This window comes from Magallana gigas, chromosome 8, assembly GCF_963853765.1.
Source record: "Magallana gigas chromosome 8, xbMagGiga1.1, whole genome shotgun sequence".
NCBI lineage: Eukaryota > Metazoa > Mollusca > Bivalvia > Ostreida > Ostreidae > Magallana > Magallana gigas.
This window is the reverse complement of record NC_088860.1, coordinates 3,675,807-3,698,046: the sequence shown is the minus strand read 5'-3', so window position 1 is coordinate 3,698,046 and position 22,240 is coordinate 3,675,807. Positions and strand designations below refer to the sequence as shown.

Below are 22,240 nucleotides of genomic sequence, written 5' to 3'. Positions count from 1 at the left end.
AAGTTATTGATCAACTTTTCTAAAACCACAAAACAATCTAAAAAGGTTGAAACGCTTTAAAAACTGTCGTTTTTGAGGGGCTTAATTTGATTGAAATTATCACTTAACCATCTATTACCCCTATTACCATAGCAACATGGCCGTTTTTTACACCTAACGTGTTACCAAAGGGATAATAAAACCACACTTTACTAGCATCAACATAATAACATTCATTATGATACTATGGAATTTTCAAAACAATTTTAGAAAGATTCCCTTTTATACGATCTCTGTTGATCTTTGAACGTATTTCGTTGGTTTGCAGTAGCTTACTTGTGAATGAATTCAATTTTTTTGACGGAATTGTATGTATAAAATCATATTTGCACTCGTCACCTAAATTCGGTTTGTCCCAGCTCATTTAAAAGCTGTTGACTAAATCAAACATTGTACATGCAATAGAAAATAAAGATATTTATTGAAACAAGTATTTGTAAAAAAAACATGAGATTAAGCACAGGTTTTACAACACAGGACGTTTCTGGAATGATCGTCGTACGTAGAACATTTGGACCTCTCACAGGAACTCGTGTGGTCGCCATACTCACAACCTACCGACAACAATACCCACAGATAAACATCTACTACTGACTGAGTAAACCAATAATTATGTACAACTTAATTATGATTAAGCCATTTATTTCAAAAAGCATTTAATCATGTTAACAAAAAATAGAGAATTTCTGTGATGTTCAGGCCTAAATAAAGGTTTGATCTTAAGTTAACCAAACAGTTAAATTGGTTGACTATACAGGATGTAAGGAGTGATTACCCTTGTTGTTGGGGGCATGGACTCTGTTACACATGTCGCAGCACTCGTCCTTCTGACTAGTGTAACACACGTAGGAGTACTGGTAGGAGCCGTCAGCCTTCTTGGTGGAGCACCAGCTATGTAGGTCTCCGGGAACACAGGAGTCTGAACGACATGACAAGTATACTAATATAGGCCGCTATAGTCAACAACATGACCTATATACACGAGTTAAGGCCGCCACTGTCCACAACATGACCTATACACGAGTATAGGCCGCAATTGTCAACAACATGACCTATACACGAGTATAGGCCGCAATTGTCAACAACATGACCTATTTACGAGTATAAGCCGTCACTGTCAACATCATGACCTATATACGAGTATAAGCCGACATTGTCAACAACATGACCTGTATACGGGTATATACCGCCATTATCAACAACATGACACCAGTAGATGAGTATAAGCCGCCATTGTCAACAACATGACTAGTATACGAGTATAGGCGGCCATTTTCAACATTATGACCAGTATATGAGTATAGTTTGCCATTGGCAACAACATGATCAGTAAATACGAGTATATACCGTCATTGGCAATAACATGACCTATTTACGAATATAAGCCGCCATTGGCAACAACATGATCAGTATATAAGAGCATAAGCCGCCATTGTCAACAACATGTCCAGTTTATGAGTATAAGCCGACATTGTCAACAACCTGACCAGTATCAGAGACATAAATAACATGTCTCTGCCAGTATACACGAAGGTAAGCCACCATTGTCAACAACATGATCAGTATATACGAGTATAAGCCGCCATTGGCAACAACATGATCAGTATATACGAGTATAAGCCGCCATTGGCAACAACATGATCAGTAAATACGAGTATAAGCCGCCATTGTCAACAACATGACCAGTACATGAGTAAATGCCGCCATTGTCAACAACATGACCAGTATAAACGATTATAAGCCGCCATTGTCAACAACCTGACCAGAATATGAGTATAAGCCGCCATTGTCAACAGCATGGCTTGCATATGAGTATAGGCCGCCATTTTTAACAACATGGCTTGTATATGAGCATAGGCCGCCATTGTCAACAAAATGACCAGTACAATTAATGTATATATACAAGTATATGCAACTATTGTTAACAACAAAGCCATTTTACGAGTATAACCTCCCTTTCCTTTACTGGTCAGTATGAGTTGTAATTGTTCTATGTGAACTGGTCTAGTACTCACTTGGAATGTTTGGAGCGTTATCGTCATGGACACATGTTGCATTCAAACACCACTTTGTAGGAAAGAGAAAGAAATGCTGTTTCAGAGTTCACATAAAACAATCTTATTTCATATTTCAAGGAGTTTTTCTATTACATATTTAAAGATGCATTTATGGATACATCTATTGATATTGATGTTAAATGTTGGGATGAAAATAAACCTCTGACTGCTCTGCGATCACTACCCACCTTTTTGGGACCACAGGGCGTTCTGTCCGCTGCGATGACACCATGACATGTCTTCCCAGAAGCATCAGCACAATACATGGTTCCACAGAGAGGCTCAAAGGAAGTGGCGTAATCGTCTACTCTCTGCAGAAATTCAGTTCTAAGTTATCTACCCTTATAAGCGGCAGAGCAGCTTAATTAATATACAGCACGTACAGGTAGTTTACTTGTTTACTCTGTCGTGTAAAATCAAACATGCAAACAAAGTGAAGGTGATAATGTAAAGATCCCCTTTACCTTACAGAAGGATGAGCTAGACCCAAACAGAACATGACACTGCTCATCTAAAGACGGGGGTCTTGACTTTCCTTGAACAGAACGAAAGAAACAAAATCAAAACAGTTTTATCCTTTAGAAAATCACCCGTATAGATCTACCATTATAAGCTGTGTTGATGTACGATACCCGGAAGTGAGGAGGCGACGTTGTAGCAGGACTGACAACATCTCTCTCGGACGGACGGCTCGTAACACTGCTGGGGGGACGGGGTCACCAGCTGGTCACAGGACAGGTGGTAGCGCGTGTACGAAAGTTCATCTCCATAGCGACAATTCGCTACAAAAAAAAGATCAATTTTAATTCTTGTGTTAGTTCAGCAGCGGTAGGTGTTTTTTTAAACTGACGATATGACAAAAATGAACCCGTGGTATTGCTGCTGTAATTTTGGCGTCCTTTTTAAGATAAACTGTCTTAGTTATGCCAAGTAAGCAATTTTTACAGGAAAGTACCTACTATATATCTGGTACATACTTCTAGGAATTGTACCTGTGTAAAGTTAAACTGACCTGGCATGGACTTGTTGGCGTACTTCTGACAGGTGTAACAACACACGTTCTCATTGTTACCGAATGTACATTTATAGGCGGTGTCCCGTCCAAGGATGTTAGCTGGGCACCAAGTACTTTTGTCAACAAAGAGGCAGTCGTCTAGAGAACGACAAGAAAAGAATCAAAATGGTTCTAGAGAACGACAGGAAGAGAATTGAAATGATTTTTATAGCTTTTTGAACAGTAAAGGGCTTGGAACACAATCATGTTACCGAAAGTTAAATATCATAAAGGCAAGATTATAAGTTAGTTTTGCAAAAGTAAGAAACCGATCGCACGTACTATTTGCATTTTCACTACGAGTGAAAGTAAAGGTAGCTGTAATGTTCAATAAAATACATGACTTTGTTTTTTATATTGTGAGTACATTGTATTTTGCCCGCCTGATCTGGAATTGTTGTCTGTCTTACCTGGCAGGTCCAGTCCGTGATCACTATGGACACACTCCCCGCCCTGACAAACCTGTACCATAATACAATGTATATATTCTCTTGTACACTGTGTATTCGTTGAAATATTGATTATGATTCTATACGAGTATACGTCAGAAAAATTGAAGCATGTTGTTAATGACGACGTTCATGACATGATAATGAACACCACCCACCATTTTCGTACCGCACGGCGTTCCATCTAACGCCATGATGGAATGACACAGTTTTTGTTCAGGTATTATGCAGTAAAGGGATTTACATATCTCGTGATAATTGGTAGAGTATGTATCTGTTCTCTGAAAAGTTAATTGAAAACAAGCTTTAAGGTCAAAAACTCATTTTATATCTATTAAAACGTATAAAATAAAGAAGATTTTCATATCATTATTCTTTTACTTGAACTTTCGGTCTTCAGGTTGGGACTTAATTAATTATACATGTATATTCTCTGCTTGTACGGCAGAAAAATGCTCAGTTTTTCGCTCGTACATACCCCGCAGAATTTGCCATGCGCGCCGTATGAATCTTGGCACTGCTGCTGAGGACTGGGAACATGGCTGTAATCTGGCGGGAAAAACAAATGTTGAACATCAGTAGGAATTTGTCATTTTATAAACTTGAGTCTGATCAATGAATCTGGTTCTTCTTACAAAAGTTTCGTATGTTTCAAATTTTACCTGTAGGAAGTAGAGCTCTTGGATCGTCCACGCATGCGCCATTTACACACCACTTTAACAGGAACAAGTGATATAAGTAATATAAACTGATATCATGCTTTACTTTATTCATACTATCATATATTAGTAAAGTTATGTTTGATAAAGACGAACGGGTTATAAAATTAATATTATCACTGCATTGATGTTTTCAATATACATGTATCTTCTATAAATACGGTACAGCCACTGTCTGTTACCTACCTTGTTATAAGAACACCTGGTACCGTCCTGGGGCACCAGGTAATGACAGAGATCATCTATCGGCAGGTAACATCGCAGCTGGGTACAGAAAAGGTCAGTCTCATTGTCACCGTACACCTTTCTCTAGGAAACCAATAAAACGGACCAGTTGAAAAAAACAAACCATGGTTTGAAAGAATATTGCAGACTGTGTGATCGATTGACAATCGCTTTCTACAAGTTAGAGACATTTCAAACAAAATACTGTTAACCAACTTTTATTCGCGTGCAAGAAATTTTCGCGAGAGCCTCAATATCACGAATACTTCTCCCCGGGAACCAGTATTTACTAGTACCTTAAAGTTGTAATAAAAAGGGCAGGTATGGATAAGGCTTGTTTGCGAAAATAAGTCACCGCGAACCATTTCATCTCCAGTTAATCGCGAAATAAAGTCGTCGCGAATAATAGTTGGTTTACAGTATCCAAAATTAAAGAACTCCTTTTAGTCACTCGTGTTGTGTAAGTACGTGAATCTGTGACGGCTTTGTTTACTAACCAACAAACACTTTATTTTGGATTTCTTTAAAGGCCAAGCTACTTGAACCTTACTATATTGGTTTGCTAGTGACTTCCAGACCTACCCCACAGTAATAGGACGAGCTCCCGAGAGTCTGTTTACACTGAGCGTCCTCCGGAAGTACGGCATTGTAGACAGATTCTGGCAGGACACCTGAAACCAACACAAATTCGGCCAAGTAATCGTATTGTACATCACTAGCAACAAAACTATGACAATTGCACTGATATTCCTATTACCAGTACATCAGTATGTCGTACACGGTCATTTATTTCCTCTATCAACTGATAAACGTGTTTATATCAATATACAAATGTATATCTGAGTTATAGTTACAGCAACATCAACACCATAATTCCAATGATTTGGACCTAATGTAAGCACACCCAAGGTCACAACACCAACTAACTTAACAATTTCAGTGAAACCAGAATTAAATTTGGTGTACCAATGAATAAAAAAACAGGAGTACACCAGAATGGTTCCAAACGTTAGGATACCAATATTTGAGGTAAGCCTTACCGTTATTGTACCAATATTTGAGGTAAGCCTTACCGTTAGTGTACCAATATTTGAGGTAAGCCTTACCGTTAGTGTACCAATATTTGAGGTAAGCCTTACCGTTATTGTACCAATATTTGAGGTGAGCCTTACCGTTAGGATACCAATACTTGAGGTAAGCCTTACCGTTAGTGTACCAATATTTGAGGTAAGCCTTACCGTTAGTGTAAAATATTTGAGGTAAGCCTTACCGTTAGTGTACCAATATTTGAGGTAAGCCTTATAGTTAGTTTACCAATATTTGAGGTAAGCCTTACCGTTAGTGTACCAATATTTGAGGTAAGCCTTACCGTTATTGTACCAATATTTGAGGTAAGCCTTACCGTTAGTGTACCAATATTTGAGGTAAGCCTTACCGTTAGTGTACCAATATTTGAGGTAAGCCTTACCGTTAGTGTACTCTGGTACATTGCTACAACTCTGGCAACATGAGTATCTTATTTCTGGAATGTAACACTGCTCGGGTCTGGCTTGTATGTAAGCCTTACAGGATGACGTGAAGTGAAAGGAATGGAGTTCTGGAGAATCGTCGTAGTAATAAAGTCTTAGCCATTTATCGGGGACTTCGCCTTGGGGACAACTATCTGAAACGAAGACAATGTCACAATTTACGTCCATAATTACTTTCCATACATTTTGTGCTACGTTTATAATGTTACTAATTTATTGTTAGAGTTGCTTTCCATAGTTTAAAGCTCACTCAGCCGGTTTTACTAGGCGGGTTCTAATCCCGTGCATTTAAGAATTCAGTCTGGGCGTAGCAATTGGAGAGAGCGGACGTTTTCTACCAGCTCCCTCATTTCATCCTACATGTAACGTATAAGTATAACTGACCAGAGTCCAACTATTCTGGGTAAGTGTGTTTTATTTTAATGAAACGGATTTAATGCCGTATTTATTCCTAAAATGGCCAGATAATCTTGTTTTATATTTTCCGTGAGTAATTTGGAAGTATTTAGAAGTAATGTGTGATAACGAGTATTTGCTCATACGGAAACTATTAAGTAAAAGTATGTGTATTGTTGTGATGTAAACATATGTTGTATGTATTTCAGAGTAAGGCGCGTAGTAGTTGCCGTAAAATAAATGTATTTATGAAGTACACAAGTATATGAAAGTGAAGTACGTGTACGAGTCTAGTGATTGAGTAAAGTAAAGTATATGTAGTGAAGTAGTAAAGTTATGTACAGCAAAATGTGCAAAATGTAAGTGTAAATACAGGAAAATGTATTGAGTAGAGTAATGTGCAGTAAAATGCAACTATGAGTAAAATAATGTTATCTGTGTATTTATCATTTCATTTATATTTCAGATCCCTTTTTGTACCTTAATCTCAAGTCTGTTGAAGAATTGGAAATTTATCTGTAAATTATCACCTGAATAAAAGCTACGTAAACCTATTGAACGTTATTATTTTGGAGCCGCAACGCCACCCGGCGACAAATGGTGTCAGAAGTGGGATGCTGCAGTGCCTATCCAGAAATACTTCTTCAAGGATCCAGCAATATCTATACAAAGATACCTATCCAGTGATCTACATCATTTTGTATAAGATACCTACACCAGAGAGATACCTATCCAGGGATACGTCTCCACGGATACCAAATCAAAGATTTCAAGACCTAAATCAGATCTCTATTAAACTGACTTAGGATCCTACGGGAACAACTACTCATATCAGCTATCTTTGAAGTTATCCTCCAAGAGAAAATATCTCCGCAGACCAGATACCTACAGAATTACTACACTCCTCAAAGATGTCCTGATTAAAACCCAGGAACGTGATACAATTCCTCAAACAAGTTTCACTGTTTCTAAAAACAAAACTGATTGTGTCTTGAAAACTAATCTGAAACAGAATTTTGACTTAAAAAGTTTTCTTTTGAAACAAAGCAGATGAATTAGTTTGTACAATATTTATCTAAATTTGCTGTGTGTTCTGTCATTGTTTATGAATGTATGCACATTTGTTAATCTATTTGGCTGTCTTGTATGTCTTTGTAGGAGACACGGTCATTTGGTCATTTGGGATCCAGATCTCTAGAAAGGGTGTTGGTTGGACTTCCTCAGAGTGTGTGGAAACTGGTCAGGGTAATTGTATCAAAGTAAAAAAAACAAAGTACAATTGTGTCGCCCATTCTGAAAAGTCAATTGCTGAAAAAAGTGGTAGAAATAAAAAGTTAGTAGATTACAAAGAAGTACTGCAGTATTTGTATCAAAACCAATGTGTTAGTAAAGTATTTGTGTCTTACAAAATGTCTAATATGGATTCAGTACAAGAGTTAATAGCTGCAGGTGAAAGGTTAGGTTACAAAGATGATGAGTTGAAAAAATATGTTAGTGATCAACAGAAATTTCAGAGAGAAGAGAGAGCAGAAATTCGTCAGAAAGAAAAAGATGAAAGAGAACATCAACTTATGATGGAACGTTTGTACTACGAAATGAAAATGAAGGAGTTAGAAGAGGAACACGAGTTAGAAATGACAGAGAGAACTGCTAGAGGTAATGCTGTTGACGCAATGGTTAAGCCCAATCTTCCCAAAATTCCTCCATTCGAAGAGAATAAAGATGAGATTGATAGCTATTTGAGAAGGTTTGAAAGATATGTGACCGCTATGGGTTGGGACAAATCGTTGTGGTCTACACATTTAAGTGCTCTGTTAAAAGGACGAGCTTTGGATGTCTATGCTCTCATGTCTACAGCAAAAGTCAGTGATTACGATGAGCTCAAAGCAGCTTTACTTCGAAGGTACGATATGACTGAAGATGGTTTCAAGCGAAAATTTCGTTCATGCAGACCTGAAGTTGGAGAAACATTTTCTCAGTTCACAGTTAGACTTTCTTCGTATTTAACTCGTTGGATTGAAATGTCGAAAATAGATTGTACTTTTGAATCTCTAGTTGATCTTATGCTTTGTGATCAAATTTTACATGTAAGTAATTTTGAATTGTCAGTCTTTCTTAAGCAAAACGTTCCAAAGACAGCTGATGAGATGTGTACACTGGCCGATCAGTTCAGGGAAGCAAGGAATACAAGTGCTATAAACTTATGTTCAAAAGTCATGAGGAAACCAGCTGAAGTAAACAAAATACCAGAGAAACCAAAAGAAGGACACCCTCAACAACAACAGAAGTCAAGGTTTGTTCCAATAAATGAGAGAAAGTGTTATATTTGTAATAAACACGGTCATATAGCACCACAATGCAAATTCAGAAACAGAAATTCTAGTGCAGCAGTATATGCGCAGGAAGACCAAGACAAACAAGCCACTTGTCAAGCTACTGCAAAGAATTGCGCTGCTCTTATCTGCACCCAAAGTCCATCAATTTATACTCAAGTAAGTGACCATACACCTGTCTTAACATCTGCTTGTCACTCTGTGCAAAAACCAATGCCACTCTCAGCGGGTTACGTTGATGGTCAACCAGTAACGTTACTTAGAGATTCTGGTTGTCGGAACATTGTAGTTCGGAAAAGTCTTGTTAGAGATGACCACTTTACAGGTAAACAGGAAACTTGTATTCTAGCAGATAGTACAAGGATAGTGGTCCCAGTGGCAAAAGTTATTATTGATTCTCCTTATGCATCTGGTGAGTATTTGATTTGATCATAGGTGAAGTAGATAATGCAAGAAAACCACATGATCCAGATCCAGAATGGAAACCAAACACTGTGTCTACTGTGGAGACGCGAAAGCAGGTAAAAGACAAACAGAAAGCATACCCACCACTCAAGGTTCCTGAAATCGTCAAAGAGGAAATCAGTCCTGAGGACATACTGCGAGAACAACAAGCAGATCCTTCGCTAGAAACAGCACGTCAGTATGCAAGAGAAGGTCGAACATCACGTGATGGTAAAGTAAAATGGATTGAAAGGAAAGGTTTACTATACCGTGAATATGAAGGATTAGAAAAAGATAGAGGTAAAACCTATTGTCAGCTCATTGTTCCTGCAAAGTTTCGCCATATTGTAATGAAGTTCGCTCATGAATCAATTATGTCAGGGCACTTAGCAATACAGAGAACGATTTCTAGAATTTTGTCAGAATTCTTTTGGCCAGGTATGCAGTCCGAGATCAAACGGTTCTGTCAATCTTGTGATACCTGTCAAAGGACAGTGTCAAAAGGAAAGGTGAGTAAAGTTCCGTTAGATAGCATGCCTTTGATAGATGTACCTTTCAAAAGAGTTGCAGTCGACATTGTGGGTCCATTACATCCTCCTACTGATAAAGGTAATCGCTTTATTTTAACGTTAGTAGATTACGCTACAAGGTTTCCACAAGCCAAGGCTCTTCCTGGAATAGATACAGAGCGGGTAGCTGAAGCTCTTCTCGAAATGTTTTCTTATACAGGCATACCAGAGGAAATCTTGACAGACATGGGAAGTCAGTTTACTTCAGGGCTTATGAAGGAGGTAAGTAGGCTCATTTCATTGAAACAGCTGACCACTACGCCATATCACCCTATGTGTAACGGGCTAGTGGAACGTTTCAACGGTACACTCAAACAAATGCTGAAGCGTATGTGTATAGATAGACCTAAAGATTGGGATAAATATTTACCCACTGTGCTTTTTGCATATCGTGAGGTTCCCCAAGAAAGCCTCGGGTTTGCTCCCTTTGAGTTATTGTATGGCCGTACTGTTCGGGGACCAATGACAATTCTGAAAGAATTGTGGACAAAGGAAATCCAAGATCAGCAGGTAAAGTCTACATACCAATACGTTTTAGATCTCCGAGAGCGGTTAGAATCAACATGGGAGTTAGCGCAGGAGAATCTGAAGAAAGCAACACATAGACATAAAGTGTACTTTGACAAGAAGGCTAGAAAGCGGAATATGAAACCAGGTGAGAGAGTTTTGATTCTTTTGCCATCTGATAGTAACAAGCTCCTGATGCAATGGCAAGGTCCATACCAAATAGTTAAAAGATTAGGTAAAGTAGACTATCAGTTAGAAGTAAAGGGCAAAGTAAAGACCTATCATGCAAACATGTTGAAGAAATATGTAGAAAGATGTGAACCAATTGTGGATTGTGTTATGTCAGTTGTAGATTCAGAACAGATTGATGACTCAGAGATGTTGAGTGTAGTCAAGAAACAGATTTCTTGGAAGTTCAGTCTCAAGAAACGCACGTTGATGTAGATGTAAATCCAGAGCTTAGTAGAGAGGAAAAGCAGAAAATGAAAGAACTTCTGTACAGGTATAGTGATGTTTTGTCAGACGTACCAGGGCATACGCATGTACTCGAACATGAGATACGGACGACAACAGATAGACCTGTAAGAGTTAGTCCAAGACAAATCCCGTTCGCTATGATGGACACTGTTAAAGATGAGGTGAGCAAGAAGCTAGAACTTGGGGTCATAGAACCTTCAGATAGTCCCTATTCATCCCCAATAGTCCTTGTAGTCAAGAAAGACCACACTTATCGCTTTTGTGTTGATTTTAGGGCTCTCAATCGTATCACTGTGTTTGACGCTGAGCCAATGCCAGATGTCGATGCAATGTTTGCTAAACTATCAGGTCATAAGTATTTTTCTCGGTTAGATTTGTCTAAGGGGTATTGGCAGGTTCCATTGACTCATTTTGCCCGTCCTTTGACAGCTTTTCAGACTCCTTTAGGTCTTTTCCAGTTCACTAAAATGCCTTTTGGGTTGGTCACAGCACCAGCAACTTTTTGTCGTCTCATGCGTGATGTGTTGCAAAATGTATCGAATGTGGACAATTTCATCGATGATATTTTGATCTTTACTGATACTTTTGATCATCACATGTCTGTGCTTTCTGAGGTGTTACAGCGTCTACGTTCAGCAAATCTCACAGCAAGGCCAACAAAGTGTTCATTGGCGTACCCAAAGCTGGAATGTCTAGGACATATAGTGGGAGACAATAAACTGCACCCTCATCCCGACAAAGTCAAAGCTATTCGAGAGGCAAATCATCCTGCAACGAAAAAACAGTTACGGTCTTTTCTAGGATTGGTAAATTTCTATAGAAAATTTATTCCAAATTTTGCTCAAATTGCACTTCCTTTAACAGATCTCACCCGGAAGTTCTCACCAAGCAAACTTCAGTGGACGGAAGCTCAAGAACTAGCTTTTCAAACTTTAAAATCCTCAATTACCACATCTCCGATTTTGAAATTGCCAGATCTTTCTAAGGTTTTTATAGTGCAGACAGACGCATCGGATAGAGGACTCGGAGCAGTGCTTCTACAGGAAGAAGGTGATCTCAAACTCCCAGTGGCTTACGCTAGTCGCAAACTCAAGACAAGTGAGGAACATTACTCAACCATCGAGAAGGAATGTCTGGGCATCATATGGTCAGTGCAAAAGTTTCATAGATATCTTTATGGAAAAGAGTTCATCTTAGAGACTGATCATTACCCTCTCATGTATCTGAACAAAACAAAGTTAGTGAATTCTAGATTGATGCGCTGGGCATTGCTGTTACAGCCATATCGATTCCCCATTATTGCAATTAGAGGAAAAGACAATGTTGGAGCGGACTATTTAAGTCGTCAGACGTGAGTAAGAGTAGAAGTGAGTGTTTCAGTGTAAATAAAATGAGGAAATGAACAGTTTTATCTTGTTTTTATCTAAAAAAAAAATAAGTAAAAACATAGTTTATGTACATAAATTGTTGTGTATAATAAAAAAATATTTATTTTTTTTATTAAAGGGGGGAGGTATGTCACAATTTACGTCCATAATTACTTTCCATACATTTTGTGCTACGTTTATAATGTTACTAATTTATTGTTAGAGTTGCTTTCCATAGTTTAAAGCTCACTCAGCCGGTTTTACTAGGCGGGTTCTAATCCCGTGCATTTAAGAATTCAGTCTGGGCGTAGCAATTGGAGAGAGCGGACGTTTTCTACCAGCTCCCTCATTTCATCCTACATGTAACGTATAAGTATAACTGACCAGAGTCCAACTATTCTGGGTAAGTGTGTTTTATTTTAATGAAACGGATTTAATGCCGTATTTATTCCTAAAATGGCCAGATAATCTTGTTTTATATTTTCCGTGAGTAATTTGGAAGTATTTAGAAGTAATGTGTGATAACGAGTATTTGCTCATACGGAAACTATTAAGTAAAAGTATGTGTATTGTTGTGATGTAAACATATGATGTATAGTATTTCAGAGTAAGGCGCGTAGTAGTTGCCGTAAAATAAATGTATTTATGAAGTACACAAGTATATGAAAGTGAAGTACGTGTACGAGTCTAGTGATTGAGTAAAGTAAAGTATATGTAGTGAAGTAGTAAAGTTATGTACAGCAAAATGTGCAAAATGTAAGTGTAAATACAGGAAAATGTATTGAGTAGAGTAATGTGCAGTAAAATGCAACTATGAGTAAAATAATGTTATCTGTGTATTTATCATTTCATTTATATTTCAGATCCCTTTTTGTACCTTAATCTCAAGTCTGTTGAAGAATTGGAAATTTATCTGTAAATTATCACCTGAATAAAAGCTACGTAAACCTATTGAACGTTATTATTTTGGAGCCGCAACGCCACCCGGCGACAGACAATGCGCCATTTCTTCAGAAGCTGTTTGATTTTAACGTACATGTATAATGGCATTTGTTTCCCTTATTAAAAAAACCCCCACCCACCCCCCAAAAAAACAACAAAAAATCCCCCCAAAAAACCCGAAAGATTCTAAAAACGTTAACAGAACTATGCGTCAAAGTCGGTTGATGAATACACGCCCCTGCCATGCACCACTACAAAAATAAAAAAAAAGTGGGTGAATGCACGCTTTTGCAGAATACTTGTTAAAAATATGAATCGACAATGAGAGAATACACCGCCCTGCCACACACCACTACAAAAATAAACAGAAAGTGGGTGAATGCACGCCCCCTGCAAAATACCTGTTAAAAAAATAAATCGACAATGAGAGGATACACGTCCCTTTCATACACCATGCACGACAAAGGTAAAAAGAAAGTGAACATAAAAAGCAAAGAATTTGTGTTGTTGCTGCATATACATGTATGAACATTGTATGTATGTTCAGTTGTATTAAATCCTATCAGACATAGGTATATGATTGGTGATTCCTACAGGCGCGGATCTAAAAAGGGTGGGGGTAGGGGGTCCGGATGCCCCTGGGAAAATTCATATTTATCAAAATTGGCAAAAATAGGCCTCTGAACCCCCCCCCCCCCCCCCCCCCCCCGTCCTTGGAATACCCCTCCCCTGGAAAAAATTCTGAATGCGCAATTCTTTAAAACATACGTATAAGATATTGCTGTTAAAAAATGAAAAATTAAGATCTGAGGTAAGGGTACAAGTCAAGATTAGGTAATTTGGTCAAAACGTAGTGATGTCTAAAAGATATGAACGTCTTTGCAAGTTATGTCTAAATATAAGGAGGGTATGTCTGATAAGGTTTTGATGTCTACGTAAACTTTATGTAAAAACATCCAGGTAAGATGATAAAATGTGGTCTACGGAAGTAATGATGATGAAGAAATAAATTAAATCGGATTCTGTCTTTCAAAAAATTCACTGAATTTTCCCTAGCTTAGCAAATAAAACTGTTTCCCGCTATGTCAAAAAACCCTCTAAAATACAAAAGGCTCCTTCGATATTCGAATCTCAAATGAGCCTTTTGTATTTAAGAGGGTTTTTTTTTTTTGACAAAGCCCTACTGGGCTTTCCTAGATAGGAGTGATATCCGTGTAATTCAGTAATGCTTGGGTAAGGTAGGACTAAATATTTCGGTAAATAAGTAAGTATCAGAGTAGATATCAATCTCCAGAATATGAAGTAATGCCCTTATTAGGATGGTGTCACTATGTCTTATATGGCATAAAAGAAATGTATTGATAAGCTACAGTTTAATAAAAAAAAAAGTGAAACCATGTTTGGTTAGTCAAAACACTGGACCAGGTGATTTATGATTCATAAATTACGTCCCTTGACTGACATGATGGATCGTTCTATCTGAAAAACGGATACTGTTATTATATTGGTATTGATTCCTATCTGAATTAAACATGATTTTATTCTCCGTCAACTCTAGCTGTTTAAAAACCAGCTCTTATCGGAAAGAATATCTTAATTTCCTTGGATATTAAGTGCATTTGGAATTGATTACGAATTGATAAGAGCATTGATTCATCGGTTTTCTCCGCGTCAACATATAGGGCAAACAGACCCAGAGAAACCGCAGGCTATGTACCTGTGTTTGTATATCATAACTAACACTGGAGTCAAATATTGATGCTTGTCTGGATTGTTCTATTAGGAAATATTTTTTTTACATATGTAAACAAGACATTTGAACTACTAGTAATTGATTCTAAGGAAGATTAGGCAATGTAATATTGAAAAATAAAAAAAAAATAATTCAATTGATAGAATCGTATACTATTTGTTGGAATACAGATTTAAATGCAGTAACGAAATTATATTTTTTTTCGGTCAATTTCAGGTGCATGCAAAATGGCCGTTACCATTATGTATAGTTATTGCCATACCTAATTCAATTCTAGTGTCGGCAATATATATTGAGATTTATAAATTATTATTTTATTTACAGGAACCCACACCATTTGGTTCGATACCTTTTGGTGCCCACATGTTGTTCCGTCCCCGGGCACGGCGTACCGATTGAACTCCTCATGGTTGACCGGATCGTAACATACCATTTGTAGACAGAACGCCGTCTGGTAGGCCCCGGTGAAGTTAAAATCATCCTGCAATTGTTAGTTAAATGGAGAGAATTTATCATCAATTGTTGTCTATTAATAAGTTGACAGCAACGATACAGAACACAGTATTATACACTTAAAAAACAACTTCTTAAAAGTTGGCTATGATAAATATGATAATTTGAAAGAAAACTGTGAAATAAATATGAAATTTTCAACATCTCGTAACCGATATGTCTTCTCAACAAATAGCAAAGTAGAAATAAAACAACATTTATCGAAATCAGTTACCCGTGACAAAACTTCAGAACAAGAAATCGGCGTTTTTCAACAAGTTTTTCATATAAATGGCAACTTTTTGCGATCGACATTACATTGTAGTCTTTAGTAAAAGTCTCAAAAGAAAAACACTTTTAAAAAGTGCAGAATGATCATTAGGGAAAAAACCAGAGGCGTTGGAATGTTGGTGTCTGAGTTGTTCTAACGATAGGTTTTACTCACTCTTAATCAACTGTTCGTTTTGACCTCGATTATGTTTTCATATTTGTCAGACCGTGTAAAAAATTATTTTAACATAATTTTTAATGCTATAAGTATGTTATTATTTCAATCGAATAACAACAACCCTAAAGCCTCGAAGAAAATTCAACCAATCCGGAAATGTTGATGATATCCAGCGAAGACCTAGGTCTTGGGTCGCAACCAGACGTCAAGATTGTTACTTGAGAGTTAGATGGAAATTAGTCACCCCAAAGGCAAGGGAACTTATAATAAGTACTCCATAATGCCTTTGATTCAGTATAAATGACCCAGTGGAGAGATAAGACGAATCTGTTGAGAGAGTCTCACCCTTTCCATGTAGGAGTCGTGGCCCAGGTAGATCTGGCACTGCTGGTCGGCGGAGTAGATCTGTCCGTACAGCTCGTGCTCGTGTACGGTCAGGGACGGGTCCACGGCGTGGTTCTCCTGGGTCAGCAGACAGTTCTTGTGGGTTCTGTCAGTATAATGTTGTTATGCATAGAAAGATCGGGGATACAAAACTTAAAACAAGCAAACACATGATCTCAATATCACTTTTCCGTTTTATTTTACCTTTGTAAAAGTGACATTAAGACCAACATTTTAATAATTCCTTTGCCTGGTACCGAATAACCAATAATTCAGTTACAGTTTGCAAGAGTAAAGGGGTAACAACTATACGTGGCAAAAATAACCCTGACACAGTATATATATTCTCTTGTACGTGATGTATTACATTCAAAAATTGATTATGATCCTGTACGTCCAATTAACAGTACTCTACCGCTGTAATATTTCTCAATTTTTTTATCTGACAGTTTCTGATGCTTCTGTCAAACGTTGACGGTACGTTCCATAGTATATTTTTCAATACTCACGGACGTCTTATGACGTCTGATAGTTGAAATACTATATTCTACATCGTTGGTCGATAAGGATTAATTCGCTATGGTTAATGTTGAAGTCTATACAGGTGTATAAAAATGTCAGCAATAAATTGCGTAGACTATGGTACCGATTTCTTACACAATTGAAATTGACATAGATAAAATGAAGTGAAGCTGAGTAATCATAGTATTCTTTCTAGCTTCATAAGAAAGAGATGACATGAGATATAAGTGAAGGACTTAGGTCATAACCTGAGTTTCTGTATTCTACCTGTCTAGTTTGTGCAGCAAAGTTTTTATATAGGACTCAGAACATGAGGAGAACTGCCAGATATTGGATGTATTTCTAGCGGAAGTGGAATTCATCACGTGACCATCCTCGGGACAAGTATTGTTTTCACCATCATGTTCGCATCCAAAACTGCAAAGCAACAAAATTATTATTAAATATTCGTCACCAAATAAATAATGTCTAACTACATAAATCATCCCAGAAAGGAACAAGTATTGTTGCAAAATTATAGTTTTTTTGAGAAGTAAAGAAAATACCTGTGTCCGAGTTCGTGAGCAATGGTGAAGGCGGGAGTGAAGTCAAACTGTGAGGAGACGACGGACTGGGACCTCCTCCCACACATCGCTGACAGAGAGGCGATACCTGAAACCAGGGAAGGAAGCCACGGCCTTAATACATGTACGTAAAACTGGTTTCTCCTTGATTTTCAAGAGATCTAAGAAACTCAGTTTCGTATCTTTACGAAGTTTACAGCAGAAATATAATTATATAAATATATTGCAGCTGAGTGTGATACATGTATCTGATCCATTTATAAATTTTATGTGAAAAGTCTTAATAGTGATAAACAATGTAATAGTTTCTAACTGTACATTGTATAGTGTGCGTAGAACTTAGTCTAAAGAAAATTGACCGCTTACCTAAAATGTCCGTGTAGTTATTCTTTCCAATGGTGCTGTCTTTCATTTTATATCTGTAAAAAGAAAAAAAAAGTTTATCTATCAATTCTGAGCTTTTCATCGTATAAGTTTCAACGATAGCAAAAGAAAAATATTTTGGTTTTGAATGAAGCCTTTCAATTTTCATGTAGTTTATATTTGTTTTCTTCTAGACCTTTCTCTTGTGCAAAGTGTTGTAAGTTACCCGATGAGGAACATGACGTGGTTATTATAATATTAGAACCATTTTAACAAGACCTTGGACTTTCAGTAGGACGTCTAATTCTTGCGTCAAAACAAGTTAAAATGACGCGGATTCAAGCGAAATATGCACTGATTGCGTAGTCTTAGCTCAAAAGCCAGACAAATTTGGTTGATTTCAAAGAGCCATGGCTGAGAGGCCGACACTGAAATAGACAGGCCTATGTCACATTGCTGTTTAACACAACTACTCAAAGTCCAACTTAATGTTAAAATGGTTCTAATTTTATGTTAGTTATTGGATGAGGAGCATGGCGTAATTGTTGTCATATTAATCATATGTCATTTACCCTGTGATGAGTATGGCATAGTTATTAAGTTTATAAAAGGGTAGAGGAGTAGCATAGCCTGGTTATTAATACATAAATCATATGATAGTAAACCCAATGAGGAGGATGGCGTGCTTGCTATCATATCAATTATTTGTTAACTACCAAAAGAGGAGCAAGACATTTTTGTTATTATATTAATTATATGTTGGTTACCCAACGAGGAGCATGGCTTGGTTGTTAATACATTATTTTTTTTGCTACCAGGTGAGTAGCATGGTGTAATTGCTTTTATATTGATTATACATAAATGTTAGTTACTATGTGAGAATAATGGCGTTTATTATTATATTAACTATATGTTGGTTACCCTGTTCGGAGCATGGCGTGGTTGTTGTTATAATAATCATATGTAACTTGCCCTGTGAGGTGCATTGCGTGGTTGTTGTTATAATTATTATACGTTACTTGCCCTGTGAGGAGCATGGCGTGGTTGTTGTTATATTAACTATACATTACTTGCCCTGTGAGGAGCATGGCATGGTTGTTGTTATATTAACTATACGTTACTTGCCCTGTGAGGAGCATGGCGTGGTTGTTGTTATAATTATCATACGTTACTTGCCCTGTGAGGAGCATTGCGTGGTTGTTGTTATAATTATCATAGGTTACTTGCCCTGTGAGGAGCATGGCGTGGTTGTTGTTATAATTATCATAGGTTACTTGCCCTGTGAGGAGCATTGCGTGGTTGTTGTTATAATTATCATAGGTTACTTGCCCTGTGAGGAGCATGGCGTGGTTGTTGTTATAATTATCATAGGTTACTTGCCCTGTGAGGAGCATGGCGTGGTTGTTGTTATAATTATCATGTTACTTGCCCTGCGAGGAGCATGGCGTGGTTGTTGTTATAATTATCATAGGTTACTTGCCCTGTGAGGAGCATGGCGTGGTTGTTGTTATAATTATCATGTTACTTGCCCTGTGAGTAGCATGGCGTGGTTGTTGTTATAATTATCATAGGTTACTTGCCCTGTGAGGAGCATTGCGTGGTTGTTGTTATATCAACTATATGTTGGTTACCCTGTGAGGAGCATTGTGTGGTTGTTGTTATATTAACTATATGTTGGTTACCCTGTGAGGAGCATGGCGTGGTTGTTGTTATAATTATCATACGTTACTTGCCCTGTGAGGAGCATGGCGTGGTCGTGCGGTGGCAGGGCTTTGTGGTGGACCACGTAATCATGGAATTTATCCAAGACAACAGACGCATTGGCGATATCTGGGAACTCCGTGGAATTTAACAAACTTGTTTCTGTCCATGGTGATGCAGTTTTTTGCTGTAACAGCGTCATAGAAATCACTTCGGATTTTTTTCTTATTGATTTTAGCTAATTCATAATTAATAAACCAAAATTATATCTAATTTATTATACATATTTCAATTAAATACATGCATGTCATTAGTAATATTACCTTGGCAACAACAATTCCCACGGGTTTTAAAACAAGGTGTATTCCACCGCTAACCAGGTTTCTGTATGGGATATTTGTCTATAACAGAAAAAATACATTTAATTACGATTTCTGTGAATCGAATCGTAGAAATTATGTCATATATCATCTAGGGCTGTGAACTTCAGCGAGGCGGGTCTGCATGTATACCGGTATTGTTATGCTTTTCTGTAAATTTAAGACAAACATGTATATACATTTATCTCAAATTTCTTTAAAAATATACATGTATGTATATATACATCCTACCGTGTCAAACAGGAGAGCGATGTACTCGCTGAGGAAAGACGATACGCCAGAGGTTGTTCCGTGCGTGAAGTCTGTTTCATTTGCAACGAGGCTGAAAGGATGAAGTGGAAAAAAATTTGTAAAATCAAGGTTACGTTAATATATATATATATTAACAGTCGCAAACTCTTTTTTAAAGTATTTTGACCGTGTTAGAGGTCTTCAACAGTCATGTTTATTAAACACAGCTATAAATTTAAATAAATACTTATAGTAATACCTGCTATAGAACTTGTAATCCACCACCACCAGGATCTCGGCCGTCTGGAGGGGTAGGGTGGCGGATCCCTGGGGAGCGGCTCTTCTGTACGTCTCGTGGGAGGAAGCGAACCTCTTCTCTTTGAAAAGAGTCCACAATATTTGATATTACAGGTGTGCGCAGCGCATCGATTACTTTCTAGTAGATACATTTACATGTAGCAGTAACAACGGAACATACTGTAAAGCCATTAAAAGTGGGCATTGTTTTCAGACTTTTTGGTGGAAGGTTAAGTACATCACTAAATGTCCTGTATAAACTAGCATGAATTGGTGGACACAAATCAGAAATGCGTTGACTTTAATGGATAATTATCACCAACCAGCACTAAACACCATATAGTCTTTTCTCTAAAGACTCTCCAATTTGATATGAAAATTCAAATTTAGTCAACATACCTGTGATATCATACTTCAGATTTGATTTATAGTGCAAGTTTCGAGGAATAGCAATTCTGTGGTCCTCTCTTCCAGGCAGTGGATGCAAGATCACATGACTCATTTCTCGAAATGTATACCCTGTCTGAAAGAATAAAATAAAATTTAACTGGTTGAACTTTTTCATAAGATTTACCGATGCAACATAATGCTTGCATAACCAACTAACACTTAGTCTTGCTCTTTATACAACCTTTGTTTGCATTCACACACATAGTTTCTCACATTAACAGTTAAAAAGGTAAATTAATTATAAAACTCAAATATAAGAAGTATACAGTGTTTTTTTAGAGTTCATGGTTTTGTGAACTGCAATTCACACTTTCCTAGTTTATTTAGAGAAGAACGCACGTTGCCAATTTGTTTAAAAAAAGAATAACTAATGATTAAAATTAAGGAACTCACTAGAGTATAATGTTCACCAGAATTGGTTTTGACTTTTGAGACTTTAAATGATGCAGTGCCATCCTGGTTTTGGTAGAAGTCTGTTGGATCTTTCTAGAGGTAGAAGTGAATTCACTCAGGTAAAAGAATGTAATGAATAAATATAAATCAATACGAAAATAAATTTGTTAATCCCCTACAGTAAATATTAGTTTTCTGATTTTTTTTTATTAATGATGCTGTTTAAAGTACTTTTTTTCAATTGGTGTATATTAGAATGTATGGGACAAAATGGTGTGACCCTATTTGTCTCCATTAATGACTTCCTTTTGGGTTACCAAATGTCAGATAAGAATTCTGTGTCAGATTCTGTTCTGACCTTGGCTTCAAGGTCGTGTCTTGTTTCCTGTTCAACTTTCTGGTCAGTGAACGAGTACACAGGAACCTGGTATCTGTGAGGACTATTACGGATGAGGTCCAGCTTGACCTCCTCGCCTCGGTGGTGGAAGCTACACTGCAGGTGATGGGGCATCCCATGGTTTGTGAATATAGATGACGGTAAACAATCGACTCTAGAAAATTCTGGAAGAGAAAAAAATCAAACAAAGGGGTCGTCTGCAATTGTTTTACTTTTTAATAAATATTAGATAAACAACTTCAGCTTTGAATTGATTTTTATACAAAAAAAGATCAGTTGGTTGTTCTTTTTGGTTGTGTATTTTCTACTTTTTGCCGTTGATTTTACAATTACAATTGATTTTCTGAAAAAAAATTGAAAGAATATTAAAATTTGGCCGTCCAGTTGTGTCAATTTGTTTGACTACTCACTCGGTATTCTATATGCATAGACTAACGAGCAAAACATAAGCCAAACTGGGTTTTGTATGGATTCAGAGATTAAACTGATTATGCTGTTTCAATTTTTAAAAATGCACAAACCTTCGTACTCCACCTCGGTTACGTGTTTCTGTAATACCTCTGACAAATCAAGACCCTGTGTCAAAGGGGCCAGTAAAAATATACAGAGACACCAAACCATGGCCAGACTACCTGCTTTGATTTCCCTGTAGTATTCTTGAAGTATCACGTGACTTTATCTATCACAGATAACAGTTATCTTGCAGAACTTCCTCCCAAAAAAGACCAAACTCGGGACATAAATTAAGGTTGATTCAGG

At 37.3% G+C, this 22,240-nt stretch overlaps 2 protein-coding genes across 2 annotated transcripts; one reads left to right on the top strand and one right to left on the bottom strand.

Moving 5' to 3' along the window:
• Positions 1-421: 421 nt before the first annotated feature.
• LOC105326325 (uncharacterized) lies at positions 422-22,154 on the bottom strand. The gene is made up of 28 exons (XM_066069154.1): positions 22,003-22,154; positions 21,443-21,645; positions 21,085-21,177; positions 20,641-20,764; positions 20,204-20,321; positions 19,945-20,035; positions 19,657-19,734; positions 19,366-19,520; positions 17,636-17,688; positions 17,252-17,357; positions 16,974-17,123; positions 16,146-16,290; positions 15,210-15,341; positions 13,308-13,358; positions 6,012-6,207; positions 5,126-5,214; positions 4,505-4,627; positions 4,262-4,313; positions 4,078-4,148; positions 3,758-3,880; positions 3,561-3,612; positions 3,109-3,249; positions 2,729-2,878; positions 2,561-2,631; positions 2,285-2,407; positions 2,055-2,106; positions 815-958; positions 422-593 (listed from the first exon to the last, which is right to left on the bottom strand). Exons 1-28 carry the CDS (start codon positions 22,100-22,102, stop codon positions 493-495), a joined length of 3,087 nt encoding a protein of 1,028 aa, XP_065925226.1. The 5' UTR covers positions 22,103-22,154; the 3' UTR covers positions 422-492.
• Positions 6,491-9,230, top strand: LOC136270490 (uncharacterized). The gene is made up of 2 exons (XM_066067985.1): positions 6,491-7,727; positions 7,983-9,230. The coding sequence occupies exons 1-2, from the start codon at positions 7,578-7,580 to the stop codon at positions 9,228-9,230; spliced, it is 1,398 nt and encodes a 465-aa protein (XP_065924057.1). The 5' UTR covers positions 6,491-7,577.
• Positions 22,155-22,240: the final 86 nt, after the last annotated feature.

Coding starts and splice junctions, on each gene's coding strand:
- LOC136270490 (XM_066067985.1), top strand. CDS start 7,578: ATGTATGCACATTTGTTAATCTATTTGGCTGTCTTGTATGTCTTTGTA. Junction 7,728..7,982: donor GTCAGGGTAATTGTATCAAA/GTAAAAAAAACA, acceptor CAGAAATTTCAG/AGAGAAGAGAGAGCAGAAAT.
- LOC105326325 (XM_066069154.1), bottom strand. CDS start 22,102: ATGGTTTGGTGTCTCTGTATATTTTTACTGGCCCCTTTGACACAGGGT. Junction 20,765..21,084: donor CTGGTGAACATTATACTCTA/GTGAGTTCCTTA, acceptor TTATTCTTTCAG/ACAGGGTATACATTTCGAGA. Junction 3,881..4,077: donor CGCATGGCAAATTCTGCGGG/GTATGTACGAGC, acceptor TTAACTTTTCAG/AGAACAGATACATACTCTAC.